The sequence below is a fragment of the Cryptomeria japonica genome, chromosome 4 (assembly GCF_030272615.1).
Source record: "Cryptomeria japonica chromosome 4, Sugi_1.0, whole genome shotgun sequence".
NCBI lineage: Eukaryota > Viridiplantae > Streptophyta > Pinopsida > Cupressales > Cupressaceae > Cryptomeria > Cryptomeria japonica.
This window is the reverse complement of record NC_081408.1, coordinates 138,335,506-138,351,678: the sequence shown is the minus strand read 5'-3', so window position 1 is coordinate 138,351,678 and position 16,173 is coordinate 138,335,506. Positions and strand designations below refer to the sequence as shown.

The window sequence follows — 16,173 nt, the reverse complement described above, 5'->3', positions numbered from 1 at the left end:
AACAACTTGATAGGGAGCACTCCAAGGGAGTTTGATTGCTTGAATTGTTAGAAGGACAAGTGAAGAGTGTTGGAAGCCCACTAAAAAATCTTTACATGCATGTTGATAAGGTGTAACTCTCTTGTGAGAACCTCTCCCCATCAAAGTGGTATCAAAGCAAGCTAAGATTTGGGAAGAAGCCAGTTCATGTCAGAGACTGAGTCAGTAGGCAAAAATAGCCTCAGGATGGTGACTAATGTAGAGTTAGTCAAGAAGGTAGAAGATCAAGAGGAAGAGAATAGAATCCTCCGGGTAAGACTACAACAGTTGGAGAGAAAACTAGACATAGTTGAAGACAAGACTAAGAAGGTGACAATTAAAATCAAAGAAGGGAAGGGTAAAGAAGTAGTAGAAGAGGATGGCACACTTGAACCGGATCTTATACTACTTGAAGAACCTTTCCTTAGAGCCATCAAAGCCTTAGGAGGGAAGTCCCTAGAAGGAATGCCACTTTTTGGTGGAAAAATGAAACCAGAAGTAGTCATGGAAAGGATTGAAGGATTGGAGAATCACTTTGAATGTGATGGGATTAGTGAAGCACAAAAGGTGAAGGTAGCCAAATATAGATTGAGAGGAGCAACCTTGACTTGGTGGAAGTTCATCCAAGAGGAGAGACAAAAGGAGGGTAAGAACCCAATAGCCACTTGGAAAGGAATGCTAGCCAAGGTGAAAGAAGCATATATCCCTGAAGGCTATGCAATTGAATTACACAAGAGGAGACAAAACTTGAGACAAAGAGAACTAGATGTGAGCAAATACACTGAGGAATTTCAGAACTTGTGTCTGAGATCTAAGGTGGTGGAAGATGAAAGAATTAAGGTAGCCAGGTACTTGAATTGCTTAAGATGGAATATACAAGAAGAGTTGAGTTTGTTGTGTCCTACTACTATTCATAAGTGCTATCAATTGGCACTCAAGGTGGAATATAAGAGTAAAAAGAAAAAATCACAAAGCAACAGAGTTAGAGGTAGGGGAAGAGATGGAATAGGTCATAGAGGTAGCTATGGTGGAAAAAGTGTAGAGCAAAGATCCCAACGGGTATATAAGCTGGTAGAGCAGAGTGTGGATTCCAATAGCAAGAGTAGCTATAGAGAAAGGGGATCTAGCAACTCTAGTAGATGAAGGTCTAGTGGATCAGGAAGAGGGTCCTATTTTGCCATAATGAAGTGCTACAATTGCCATCAACTTGGACACCCGACCTATAGATGTCCTGAGAAGTCTTCTTCATCCCAAGGAGGTGAGAGGAGAGTTTGTTATATTCAAGAAGATGCAACAAATATGAAGGCATTAGAAGTGAGTTTAGATTTTGAGGATGGAGAGAATCTCATGGTGAGAAGAGTCTTGATCAAAGAATCGGTTTAGGAGGAACCTAGCCAAAGAAGATCCTTATTTAGGATAAAGTGAAAGATTATGGGTAAAGTGTGCATAGTGTTGGTGAATCCAGGTTCCACTGATAACATAGTATTAGAAGAAGCAGTAAGTAAGCTCAACCTACAAATAATCCCACATAGTGATCCTTATAGGGTTACTTAGATAAACAAGGGGCAACACGTTCTAGTGAATAAACAAACTTGGGTGGAGTTCACTATAGGAGGCTACAAGGATAAAATCTTGTGTGACATCTTGCCAATGGATTCTTCCCACCTACTCCTAGGTAGGCTTTGGCAATTTGACCGGAAATAAATACACCATGGGGAAACGAATGCCTATACTTTTCAAAAAGATGGGATCACCTATAAAATTCAGTCCATAGGAGACCAAGAAGAGGGCAGATCAAAAGGTCCCACTGTGTTGCTAGTTGGTGAGAAGGAGTGCATTAACACTCCCAAGGAAGGAGAAGGAGTGGGGTTTGCACTTTTAGTGAAACCAAAAGAAGAAAGGAAGGATAAGAAAATATGCATCCCCAATGAAGTGCAGCAGATTCTAAATTAGTTTAAGGACATTTTTAGTGATGGAGCACTTGCAACCTTGCCTCCTCAATGTGCCATAAGTCACCAAATTGACTTCATACCCGGAGCCTCATTGTCTAATAAGGCAGCTTATAAAATGACACCAGAGCAAAATAAAGAGGTAGCTAAGAAAATACAAGAACTCTTGGACAATGGTTTGATAATGAAGATCATCAACCCATGTGCAGTTCCCACCATTTTGGCCCCAAAGAAGGGAGGTACTTGGAGACTTTGCACTGATTCTAGAGCTATCAACCAGATTACAATCAAGTATTGAGAACCCATTCCAAGAATTGAAGATTTGATGGATTGTTTAGGAGGTGCTGAGTACTTCACCAAGATAGACCTCAAGAGTGGTTACCACCAAATCAGAATCAAGGAGGGAGATGAATGGAAGGAAACATTCAAAACCACAGAAGGATTTTATGAATGGCTTGTTATTGCATTTGGACTCACAAATACCCCTAGCACATTCATGAGATTCATGAATAAAGTACTCAAGGATTATATTGGTAAATTTTTTGTTGTTTACTTAGATGACATCTTGATTTTTAGAAAGTTTAAAGATGAACATCTTAAGCATATAGAGATTGTATTGAAGAAATTATGTGATGAGCAACTAACTATGAATTGGAGAAATGTGAGTTCATGAAACTGGAGTTGATATATCTTGGGTTTGTAATCTCAGGTGGTGATTTGAAGATGGATACCTCTAAGGTAGAATCCATAATTAGTTGGCCTACACCTAAGACAACAAGTGAAGTAAGGAGTTTTCATGGCTTGGCACAATTTTATAGGAAGTTCATTAGAGGGTTCAGTGAGATATGTGCACCTATGCTTGACACAATCAAAGGAGGAGTGAAGAATAAGTTTCAATGGACAAAAGAAGCACAAAGAGGATTTGATCTCTTAAAGAAAAAGGTGGCTAGTCAACTAGTACTAGTTCTTCCAATCTATGACAAGCTCTTCACCATTGAATGTGATGCAAGCAACATAGCAGTTGGAACAGTCTTAAGTCAAGACAATAGACTAGTTGCATTTTTCAATGAGAAGCTCAATGATGCCAAGAAAAGGTATTCTTCTTATGATTTGGAGTTATATGCACTTGTTCAATCACTTAGGAAATGAAGGCATTATTTTTTGCCTAAATAATTTGTGGTTTATACTAACAACCAAGCTCTTAGCTTCCTCAATTCACAAGAAAAGTTGAATCATAGGTATATCAAATGGGTAGAGTATTTGCAGTCATATAATTTTACCATTAAACATAAGAAAGGTCAATGTAATAGAGTTGTTGATGCATTAAGTAGAAGGTTGCTAATAGTTCAAGAAGTGCAGCTCAAGAGAATTGGAGTGGATAGTTTCAAGGGGTTATACCAAGATGATGAAGACTTTGCCACCATCTACAAGGTTTGTCAAGAGTTTAGAAATCATTTTCATGGTGAATATGCAGATTTTACCTTACAAGATGGTCTTTTGTTTAAAGGAGGACAACTTTGTTTACCTAAAGGGTCTATGAGAGAAAATTTGATGCAAGAGAAGCATAATGATTGCTTAAGTGGAAATTTTGGATTGAACAAGACTTTGGAGCTTGTCCACGGATTCTACTATTGGCCAAAGATGCAAAGGGATATCAAAAAATATGTGGAGCAATGTGTGGTTTGTCAAAGAGCCAAGGGTACTTATTCTAATGCTGGTCTCTATCAGCCTTTACCTATCCCAAACTGGCCATGGGAGTGTGTAAGTATGGATTTTGTTGTTGGATTTACCAAGACCAAATCAGGATTTGATAGTATCTATGTTGTGGTAGATAGACTTAGTGAAATGGGCCATTTTATTCCATGTAAGGTGACTCATGACGCTAGTCATATTGCTGATTTTTTTTTCAAAGAAGTCATTGGGATTCATGGCTTACCTATCAATATAGTACTAGATAGAGATGCAAAATTTAATGGTCATTTTTGGAAGACTTTATGGCAAAGATTGGGTACTAAATTGTCTTTCAATTTAACCTACCATCCCCAAACAGATGCCCAAATAGAGGTGGTCAATAGAACACTTGAAAAACTTCTTTGGTTTTTGACAAAGGAGTATGGACAAGCTTGGGATCAGATCACCCATCAAGCTGAGTTTGCCTGCAATGATAGTGTGAATAGATCAACCGGTAAGAGCCCTTTTCAAGTAGTTTATTGCCTTCATCCCAAAGGTGTTTTGGAGCTCAGAGATATTGGGAATATGGGACAATAGAGTGTACATGCTATGGACCTAGCTCAATCCATGCAAGAGATTCATGAACAGGTTAGGAAAGCATTACTAGACACCTCTCAAAGGATCAAAGATAAAGTGGATGAAAAGAGAAAGGATATACAATTTGCTATTGGGGACTTGGTCATGGTTCATTTGAACAAAGAAAGGATTCAAAAAGGTGTCCCTACTAAACTTTAGATGAGGAGGATTGGACCTTGTAAGGTCTTGGCTAAGTATGAAAACAATGCCTACAAACTTGACCTACCCGGAGACATGGCTTTATCTCCTATATTAGAGTCTCAAAGGTCACACTTCCAGAGGAATGTAGTAGAGTCTCAAAGGTCTCTCAAGCACTTTCAGACCTGCCCCTACCACCTGCAACCATGCTACAACCCAAGAAAGTATTGGATTCTAGAAGTCTCAAGAAGACAAGGCACACTGCCCACATGGAACATTTGATCAAATGGAAGCAACTTCTAGAATCTAAGGCTACTTGGGTACCTGAAGCATACTTTTCTAATCTTGGCATTCCCCTCTCTTTGTTTCCAAAAGGAGTCACTTGACTTCTTTCTCATTGGGAGAGTAGAGTGCACGAGCACCTAGCTTTTAACCATTTTGTTGATGCATGTTCCTAATTTTGGTGTGATAGTCCTTATTTTGGATTAGTGTTTGAATAATGGAGTAATTAGAGGTCCACATGTGTGTTTGATAGTCATTAGAAGGGTGATTGTCACCAAGGTTGTTTGTTTTCACAAATTTGGCTAATGAACCCTTGTAAGCCTAAAATGGCATAAATTTGCATTATGATGTAAAACATATTTTAAAGCCTCATTAGGAATTTACTCATGTCATTTTGATGTTAGGGAGTCATCCTAGGAGGTTTAGGATGAGTAGAAATGCATAAAAGGCAAAAATGCACATTTGAGCAAAAGTTGTCATTGTTGCTTGACAACTTTTTGCAAGTTTTTGAACAACTTTGCATTTTTGAGAAAATCAGTGGTTAGAAAACTGATGAAGAGTTTTTTATGACAAAAAAGGAATACAAAATTCTCCTTGAATGATTGTACATGGGTTGGAATATCCTTGAGCAAGTTTGACTAGATTTTGAAGACAATTTCCAGATTTTGCCTTATTCTTTTGTCATTTTAGTAGCAACAGTCCGTACACAATGGATTGATCTTGCTACTATGATTCCATGAAGTTTTAGTGGTTGATATTGTATTTCTCTAGAAGTTTTTGTATCTTCTCTTTGTGCAAGTTTGAGGTGTGTTTATAAATTGTCTCTTATTGTATTGCTCTTGGTCTGAGCAAGGGTTTAAGAGCCCAGTCATGGTTCCAACTTGAAATCCCTCTAGTTTTTCCCAAAGAACCCTGGGATTCAAGTCATGGAACCATTTTATAGTGTATATATGCTTTGTAATGGCCTAGAAGTTGTTGGGGATCAACTTTCTATCATTTCTTGGGCGAGCTCTATCATAGCCCGACTAGGAAAATGATTGTTAATTTTGTCTTTACTTGCAGGGATGAGAAGTTGTGAATGTTCCAAGTGTTTGGAATGAAAGAGTGATGTATGGAATACTTTTAGTGAAGAGGTGGAGGTGTGACAGGGTGGATAGAGTAACAAACCCCATTGAAGAAGACTGATAACCCCTAAACCCTTAAAAGTGCCATTTTTGGGAACCGTACTAGTACTGACAAAACATAAAGCCTACCCTAGTGGATCCAAAAGTTTGTCAAAAAGGTTATTTAGATAACCAAATTTATTGGTAGGTTATTTTAAATTTTTCTGAGCATTTTCCAAAAACCCGCAAGGTAGGGCTAATTGGGGCTCAAGGGCTACTAGGCCTAGAAAATAGGAAGAAGAGGGAGCGATGGGAAAATGGTGAAAATCCAATTGAAGAACCATTTGATTGGAGTTGAAACACCTATAATACACCCCCTAAGACCCCTACAAGTATATGTTGGAGGTTGGATGATCTAATGGTTGGATTTACTCTAGTGAATCCTAGTCATGCTTGAGAGTAACTATAGAAAACAACTTGATAGGGAGCACTCCAAGGGAGTTTGATTTCTTGAATTGTTAGAAGGACAAGTGAAGAGTGTTGGAAGCCCACTAAAAAAATATTTACATGCCTTTTGATAAGGTGTAACTCTCTTGTGAGAACCTCTCCCCATCTGGTTTTGGTCTAGTTTGTTGGTCGAGCAAGAAGCAGTTTGCAATTGCTCTTTCACTAACAAAGGATGAGTATTCAAGGGGTACTCATTGCAACCATTAAGGCTATTTGGCTTTAGAATATTCTCACTAAGTTTTGTATTCTAATAAGAAATCCTACCATCATATTCTGTGATAATCAAAGTGCTATATTGATCTCAAGATATCTAGTTCATCACTAGAGGAAGAAACACATTGAGATACATATGCACTACATGTTGGGAAAATGGTATCTCAACCTTGCATTTACATAAGTTTACTATTTGTAGTATGTTTTCATTTGAGCATAAATTGTGAGAAATTCTCTCCAAGTGTTTTGGTTAGCTAGATAAGCATTCTGGTAAAGTTACATTGCAAGATCATAACTAGTTTTGAAGATTAAATTTTTCATTTTGGAGGGGTCCAATGAAAGGTTTAAATTTGATTTTGAGGACTTTAGAGGCCTCAAAATGACCTGAAAAGTGGACATAAATGGTATAGTGGTTTATGAGGCAATAAAGCACTTCACGAGCTTTCTGGTGCTTCAAACAATTCGTCAATAGGACACACGATTCTCAAGTTATGGCCTCTGAAAGTTTGAACTCCTGAAATAAGAAATATAAAATACATCAGACACATAAATGAGCTGTAAAAAGGGAGGGACACATCATAGGGAATCTAGAAGGGAGATACAGTCGGCTACACCTTATTGGATGGTTTTAGTCCATGGTTTTGTAATACTATTTGACTGTTTCTTGTATTGTATCTCCTATATATGAGGTGTGTGAGATAGAGGTTATGTGCAAGAGTTTTATAGCTATTAAGTTACCTCTAAATATATGATTAGTTGTACTCCTACAAAGAGCTTGCTCTGCAAGTATATTGTAATCTGTTTTGATTGCAAAATAATATATTGGGTGACTTTTGGAGTGTGGGGTTTTTCTTCCGAAAGGGTTTTCCCATGTAAATCACTGTGTTAATGGTTTGAATGTTATTATATCTATTTCTTTTTTCTATAACTGTTGTGACGATCTGTAAATTTTTTTGCATTACCATCCTCTCAAGGTTAGTGTAGGAAGTTTTTTGGCTACTTAACTTCCTTACAAGTAGTATCAGAGCTTGATCACCTTTGGTTTCAGTTGTGAGTTGTTGGGTTTTTTGAAATAATCCAGATTTGAGTGGGAGATTTTGTAGTAGACACTTTGTGATCTTGTTGTAGGAATTTTTAGATGGCACGTTTGTTAGGGAAAATAGAGGTGGAGGAATTTAATGGAACAAATTTTGAGATGTGGATGCTGAAGATGGAATATATCCTAATAAATCAAGATCTATGGAATGTTGTTCATGCAAATGTCCAAAGACCACTAGATCCTACTGCGTCAGCTCAGTATGATATTATGGACCAAAAAGCCAAGGGTTTAATCAGACTGTGCTTGGCAGACTCTGTTCTGATCAATGTCCATGAAGGAAACATTGCAAAAAAGCTATGGACTAAGCTAGGTGAAATGTATCAAGTGAAATCTTTATTAAATCAAATATTCTTGAGGAAGAAATTATATTCCTTGAAGATGGAATAGGGTGGATGAGTTGCACTCCACCTGGAAGCATTCGATATGTTGGTGGGTCAATTAGTATATGTTGGTGTTAAGATGAACGAAGAGGATAAACACTAGATCTTGCTTTGTTCTTTGCCTGATTCGTGGGATTCTCTTGTTATGGCTATCAATAGTACTTCTATTGTTTTGAAGTTTGAAGATGTTGTGGGTGCCCTACTTGGTGAAGAGATGTGAAGGAAGGTATTCCACAGTTTGAAGGGAGCCCTAACTATTTGTGGAAGACCTAAGGAGAAAGGCAAGAAGAATAAGAAGTGTGATAAGTCTAAATCGAGAGGGAGATTGAAATCTCTTGGAAAGTCCTAAGTCATTTGCTGGAATTGCGGTAAATCTGGTCACATTCATAAAGACTACAAAGAAGAAAAGAAGAAGATCAATTCTGATTCTAAGTCTAAGAAGGAAGATGGTGATGTATTTATTGTAGCTTTAGCGACTCATGCAGGTAGTGATGTCTGGTTAATTGACTCAGGTGCATCTTTTCATATGACTACCAATAAAGATTGATTTTTTGAATATGAAGAATTTAATGGAGGTAAGGTGTACTTGGGTGATGATTCACATTTAGACATTGTTGGTTGAGGTAAAGTTAGAATCAAGTTTTTTGATGGTAGAGTAAAAAGGATTAATGGTGTGTTGCGTATCCCTTCTTTAAAATGAAATTTGTTATTTGTGAGAAAACTGATAGATGTAGATGTGCATGTAGTCTTTTTTGAAGAAGGATGTAGGATGATTAAGGGTGCTATGGTAATTGCTAGAGGTGTCAAGTTTGACACTTTGTATAAGCTAGATGCATACATTGTTGAGTGTAATAGCACTTTGATAATAAGTAAATTTGTGGAAGATTTGAAGGTTTCACCTTTAGCAGATGGAAATAGATTTTGGGTCCCTAAGGGTTCTCTTTCTTTTGAAGCAAAGTTACTTGCAGAGAAGACTATGCTATGGCACTAGAGGATTGGCCACATTGGAGAAAATGGTCAAAGGACCTTGAAAAATAAAAACCTTGTTGAAGGTTTGAATGATTGTAAAACTTGTGGTGTTTTGGATATTATTCATTATGATGTGTTTGGTCCTGTAGATGTTCCTTCGATTGGAAAATCCACATATTACGTTTCATTTATTGATGATTTTGTAGAAGGACATAGGTATATCTTTTAAAGAGTAAATAAGAAGTTTTCAGTCAATTTAAGGAATTTAAAGCAATGGTTAAGTTTTCAGTCAATTTAAGGAATTTAAAGCAATGGTTAAGTTGCGGACTAGAAATAAAATTAAAGAGTTTGAAGACTAATAATGGCAGTGAATTTTTCTCTAATGATTTTAATAGATTATGTAAAGACTATGGCATTAAAAAATAGAAGACAACCCCATTATCTCCACAATAGAATGGAGTTGTAGAAAGAATGAATAGGACACTGATGGAGAAGGCCATGAGAATGTTGAGTAGTGTCAGTCTAGAACACAAGTTTTGGGCAGAAGCTATTGCCACTGCGTGCTACCTGATTAACAAGTCTCCTACATTAGCCCTTGTTGATAAAATGCCTATGGAAGCATGGTCAGGTCACAAGCCTTCATTGAGACATCTTAGAGTTTTTGACTGTGAGACATATGGACATGTGCTAAAGGAGAAGTGAACAAAATTGGAGAACAAGACTCTAAAATGTATCTTCATCGAGTATAGTTATGGTGTGAAAGGATAGAAACTTTGGGACCCTGCTGCACAAAAGATAATTCATAGTAGAAGTGTTATTTTTGGATAAATAAAGTCTCCTTCTATTACATTGCAATCATAACAGAATAAAAAGAAAGATGTAATTCAATTTCCTTCTACAATTGAAAGAGTTAAATTAAGACCCCTAGATAGGCAAGAAGTTGAGGAGAGATTGTCTAGCTTTGAATCTTTAGAAGAGGAGGAAGAACCTCCAACTCATCTTGTTCGAAGGTCTACAAGACATAGAAAACCACCTGAAAGATATTCACCTAATGATTGTAGATGTATTCTTGCTTTGAATACTAAAGTGGATGAACCAAATCTATAGACGAGGCATTAGGTATGAATTATGCAGAATCCTAGAAGATTACTATGGAAGAAGAAATGGAAGCTTTGAAAAGGAATGACATATGGGATCTTGTACATTTCCTAAAGGATGAAATCTTGTTGGTTGCAAATGGGTGTTCAAGAATAAGATTGGCTCAGATGGAAGCATTGAGAAGTATAAAATAAGGCTGGTTGAAAAAGGCTACTCTCAGGTTGAGGATATTGATTACGGTGAGATATTTTCTCTTGTGGCCAAAATGATATCCATTAGATTTTTGCTTTCTATTGTTATTGGTTGTGATTTAGAGGTTAAGCAAATGGATGTGAAAAATGCTTTCCTTCATGGTGATTTGGAGGAGCATATTTATATGACACAACCATAGCACTATGTGGCGAAAGGTACAAGTAATTTGGTCTGTAAATTAAAGAAATCCTTGTATGGCCTCAAACAGAGTCCTATGATGTGGTATTAGAAATTTGATACATATGTGTTCGGTTTGGGATTTGAGCATTCTAAATCAAGTCACTGTGTTTATTATAAAACTGATGGTGATCATTTCTTGTCCATTGCATTGTATATTGATGATATGTTATTCATTGGTAAAGGGAAAGGTATGATTTTGACACTAAAGTCTCAGCTCGCTGCTAAATTTGAAATGAAATATCTTGGTTTAGAAAAAACACATTCTTGGGATGGAAATAAGAAGAGATAGAGTGAACAGAAAGCTATGGCTAGGCCAGAGTAAGTATGTGAGTTTAGTGTTACAGAGGTTCAACATACATGATTGCAGACCATTATGTGTTCCTTTTACAGTTGGAACAAAAGTATATGTTGCAAATTTTCCTACATCCGCATCAGAGATGGAAGAAATGAGAAGAGTGCATTACCAAAGTAAAGTTGGAAGTCTTATGTATACTATAGTCTATATTAGACCAGACATTACCCTAGCGGTGAGAGTTTTGTCCATATATATGTCTAATCCTAGTAGAGTTCATTGGGATGCAATCAAAAGAGTCTTCAGATATTTGAAGGGTGCCTCAGAGTATTCTTTGTGTTATCATGGTAATTAAATTGGAAACGTTATTTCCATTCATATTCTTGGTTATGTTGATTTAGACTAGGTAGGTGATATTGATAGCAAAAGATCCACCAGTGCTTATGTGTTTACTTTATTTGGTGGTGCAATTAATTGGATGAGTAAGCAATGGGCTATATTTGCTTTGTCCACTATTGAAGCAGACATTAGAATAAAAGAAGGGGCCATGACAGTTTATTGTGACAGTCAGAGTGTGATCTGCCTAGCTAAGAACCTGACATTTCATGCCAGGACCAAGCACATTGATGTTCAGTATCATTTTGCTAGAGATATGGTTGAAGATGGCAGGGTGACACTGGTTAAGGTAGAAACTTTGATGAATGTTATAGATTCTTTAACTAAGGCTGTGAGCATAAAGAATTTCAGATGGTGCTCGAAGTCTATGGGCCTCATGGGCCCTAGCAATTGATTTATTATGTTGATACTCCCTTTGCTCTTGCAAGGTGTTCAACAAGTGGGAGATTTGTTAGAAAAATGGTGTCTCAACCTTGCATTTATATGAGGTTAATATTTATAGTAAGTTTTTATTTGAGCAAGAAATGGTGCGAAATTCTCCCCGAAGCTTCTGGTTGGCTAGATAAGCATTCTGGTAAAGTTATGTTGCGAGATTACAACTAGTTTTGAATATATTAAATTTTTCATTTTGGAGGGGTCCAATGAAAGGTTTAAATTTGATTTTGAGGACTTTAGAGGCCCCAAAACGCCCAATAGAGCACTTTGTGAGATTTCCAATACTTTAAACGGTTTGTCAATAAGACACACAGTTCTCAAGTTATGGCCTCCGAAAGTTTGTACTCTTGAAATAGGAAATATAAAATACATCGAACACATAAATGAGTTGTAAAAAGGGAGGGACACATCACAGGGCATCTATAAGGGAGATAATGTCAGCTACACCTTATTGGGTGGTTTTAGCCCATGGTTTTGTAATATCATTTAATGGTTTCTTGTATTGTTTCCTATATATGAGGTGCGTGAGATAGAGGTTATATGTAAGAGTCTTATAGTTATTGAGTTACCTCTGAATCTCTGATTAGTGGTACTCCTATGAAGAGCTTTCTCTACAAGTATATTGTAATTTGTTTTGATTGTGGAATAATATTGGGCGGCTTTTGGAGTGTAGGGGTTTTCTCTCAAAAGGGTTTTCCCCACGTAAATCATTGTGTTATGGTTTGAATGTTATTATATCTATTTCTAGATTTTTTGTAATTGTTGTGATGATTTGTAAAAGTTTTTGCATTACCCTTCTCTCAAGGTCAGTGTAGGATGTTGTTCCCCTACTTAACTTCCTTACACTACATTTAGGAGCTGATTTAGGAAGCCATCATTGATCTTAAGTATTGTTGTACCTTGAAGTAAACTGTAGACAGCTTCACCAAACCCTTCACCGAAAGTTCATTCATTCATTTGTGATCTTTGCTTGGGATGCAATAGGTGTCTATGTACGAGGATACCTAACATAGCCTCATTTGTCAGGACCCATCTTTTCACCCATCTAAGCTATGCTTAAGGGGGAGTGTTAGTGTAGGGTTTTTAATTTCCTTATGTTAGGGGGTATTTATTTTTCCTACAGATATTTTTTAAGGTTTCTTAAGTTATTAGGAGTGATTAATATGAGGACACGTGGTGATATACTTCAGCTACATGTGTAACTCTCCACCTCACATGGGTACTTGAGTTACATACCCTCTTTTTGCTTGTTGTGCCACCTATCATAACCACTATTTTGTCATTTCCTAAGTGGGTTATGGTGTAGTTGTGTTTCTCACCCAGTTTTGGTTTTATGTGCCACCTCTTACAAGTCCTCTTATGCTTTCATGTAAGGAGGTTATGCCACATGTTTTGACATTTACCAAGTAAGTAAAAACCTCCCACCTTTTATGGGGGAGAAGGTAAAACCTCCCACTTTTTATGGAGGTGGGAGTTAATGCACCTATTGGAAGTATATGCTATTGTTTTTCCTATATAATAAACATTATACTCTTACCTTCATTAGTTCAGTGATAGCTCAATGAGAGTCTTCTCAAAATTCTCTTCTTTGTCTCTATGTTTCTCTTGTGTAAGATTCATCTACATTTAGCTAATTTGATCTTTGATCATTTGTTGCTTGGAGTTTCATGTGATCTATGATTGACATTATATCCTGACTCGATTCTTGCTTCTCATAGGATCTAACATGTATTAGCCTGCTCTTTCTAGATATGTATTTGTTTTCTGCTAAACATGTAACTTGCACACACAATAGAGGAAAAAATGTTTTTGGGTTGATTGGAGTTTGTCTAGGTCAAACCCCAGCTTTGGAATTAACTCTATAATGATGAATGAGATATAAAACAGGGCTTACCCTTGAAGGTTAGAGGCTACATCTACAAATAAATGCTCAATTAGAATTGTTATATCTTCCTTTATGAATCTCTTCTTCATTGAAGTCTTTAATAAAAGGTTGATGTTTCTATGTAGGACTCATGCATGTCTTTGCATAAATTTTATCATGAATGCCATCTTGAATGAATACTTGATCTCTCCTTCACTGCCTTAATGATGCTTGATTGTTTTCTCAATTGGAATTGAATGCAAAGAAAAAACTTTCCCAAGGGTAGTCCATATCCATTTATCATGAAGAAGGGCTTTTCAGATGCCTGAAGACCAGTATTGATTGCTTGGATGATTTTGGGAGGGAATATTTCATAGACACAGCCTCATTTCCAGAGGACAAGAAAATTTGTGTTGATGCACTACTCAACATTTGGGTTTATGTTTGGAAGATGGAGTGGCAGGATGCCTATATTATGTTACAGGAACTTGCAAGAAGAAATCTCCTCAGTCTAATAAGCAATCAAGGGTAAATGTATTTCCTTGCATATAAATTTCCTGTTTTCATTTTTTAGAACATTGGGCTGACTTGGTTGTTGCAATTATCAGAATCCAATCAACAATCTTGTATGGATGTGCCTCTGAGCTGTTCTTTTCACAGCATGATGTGATGCGAGACTTAGCCTTGTATTTGGGATGTCAGGACAATATAGTCCACAAAAGGAGGTTACTCATGCCTAGGAAGGAGCATTGCCTACCAGGGGAATGGGACTTTCTTAGAGATAGATAGTTCAGTGCTCAAATTGTCTCTATTCACACTGGTGGGATATTTGGCCCAAATACATATTTAGTGGCAAAATTTGAAGGTTATGTGAACTATTAACAAATATTAAGATTTCTTATGTTCTAATTCAATTGCATATGTGATTTGTCTTATGCAGGTTCTATGGCTGAGATTGAGTAGTATTTGATGAAACTTGCAGAGATAGAGGCTCTGGTGTTAAACTTTTCTGTAAGCGAATACTTTCTTCCTCCATTTCTGAAAACTATGAAAAAACTCAAAGTTTTGATAGTATGTAATTTGGGTTCTAAGAGGGCCACAATAAAAGGTCTAGATGCCTTGTCTTCACTCCCTCAACTCCCACAATAAAAGGTCTAGCTGCAAAGCAATACAAAACCTAGACAAAATTTCTCTAAGCTTATGTGAAGGGTTTGTAAATATGTCCACATTCAATTACTCCAATGTGCATGAATTTATCCTAGACCATTGCAGCGATTTGGAGTAGTTGCCCCCTGCCCTCTGTTCAGACATGGACTGTTACCAACTGCCATCTAGTTGAGAATTTGCCATATAATCTAAGAAATATGTGTTCTCTAAGAATGTTAAGATTATCAGCATTACCAAGCCCCAAACAACTTTCGACATCAGTTGGAAAACTTGGGCAGTTGGAATTTCTAGACATTTCACTGTGCGAGAGCTTGGAAAAACTTCTGGAGGAAATAGGTGAGCTCAAGAAATTGAAAGAGTTTGACATGAGAGAGTGTTATCATTTGAGGAGGTTTCCTAGTAGTGTTTGTGGACTAAGCTCCCTTAAACATGTTAGCTGGAATGAGAATATTGGGGACAAGTGGTTGCGAGCTAAAGCTTGTTCTATCCCTGATCTTAGAGGTGAAATTATGGAAGCACAATTCACTTTTCCGATGCTAACTTTTTAGTGTATTTAGTTATGGGTATTCTGTAACTAATCTATACAATCATTATTATTCGTCTAGTTTATTAGGTGTTTCTAGGTGTTGGATTTTCATGTGCACATGGACAATTGATGCACTCTAGTAAAGGGCTTGCTTTTTTTTTTTGGAGAAGTACAATTCACTTTGGATTGGTTTGAAGGTTGCAATAAAATCAGTTGCTTTCGAAATAGACTATGTAATTTTTGGCATCAATGTTTCGGATCACATTCCATGATCCATCATGAGGATTTCTCACTCTGCATGCTCTCTAGCTATTCATCCTGATGATCGAATGTGATCTGAAAAGTTGATGCAAAAAATTACATACAGTCTATTCCAGAAGTAGCTGATTCTATCTCATGGATTGTGGAAACCTAATGTTTGTTATTGAAGATTCCTAAATTTGTACTCCGTATAATATGAATTAAACATAAGTGTTTTATTCTATGACCGCTACATCTCTAGTGCAATTATTATAAAGCAAAGAACAAATCCGTGGAGTTGCCTTATAAAGCAAGTTTAGGTGAAATTTTTTGCAATCCAAGGCATTCTTATATATCTTAAACTCCATGCCGTTGTAAATTTTTCTATTAAATATTGACATTAACTCAAAAAGTTATATTCTAATTAATAAAAATATGACATGTTTTTTTAATTATACATAACTAATTGAGATTAAAAAAGGTCACTTGGATTAACTTCAAAGGCAACCACACTATAATGATTGGACAGTGAAAATGAAGTCTAATAAAAATAAGGATTGTACGATATCGTAGTCCCTACTAAAGTTGCAAGCTCACAGGAAAATATGTTTGTTGCTGACAGAACCGTTGCCATCATCTACCTCAGGAATAGTAACTGTTGTAGAATGAATCAACTGATTGCACACATGAAGTTTTTGGGTTGGTGAATAATGAAATTGTACAAATATTTTCATCGGTTATAGGTACAAATTTTATTT

General features: G+C 36.7%; 1 protein-coding gene across 1 annotated transcript; it reads left to right on the top strand.

Annotated features, from left to right (window-relative positions):
- The first annotated feature begins 14,861 nt into the window (after positions 1-14,861).
- On the top strand, positions 14,862-15,197 carry LOC131874947 (probable disease resistance protein At4g33300). The gene has a single exon (XM_059218913.1). The coding sequence runs from the start codon at positions 14,862-14,864 to the stop codon at positions 15,195-15,197; it is 336 nt and encodes a 111-aa protein (XP_059074896.1).
- Positions 15,198-16,173: the final 976 nt, after the last annotated feature.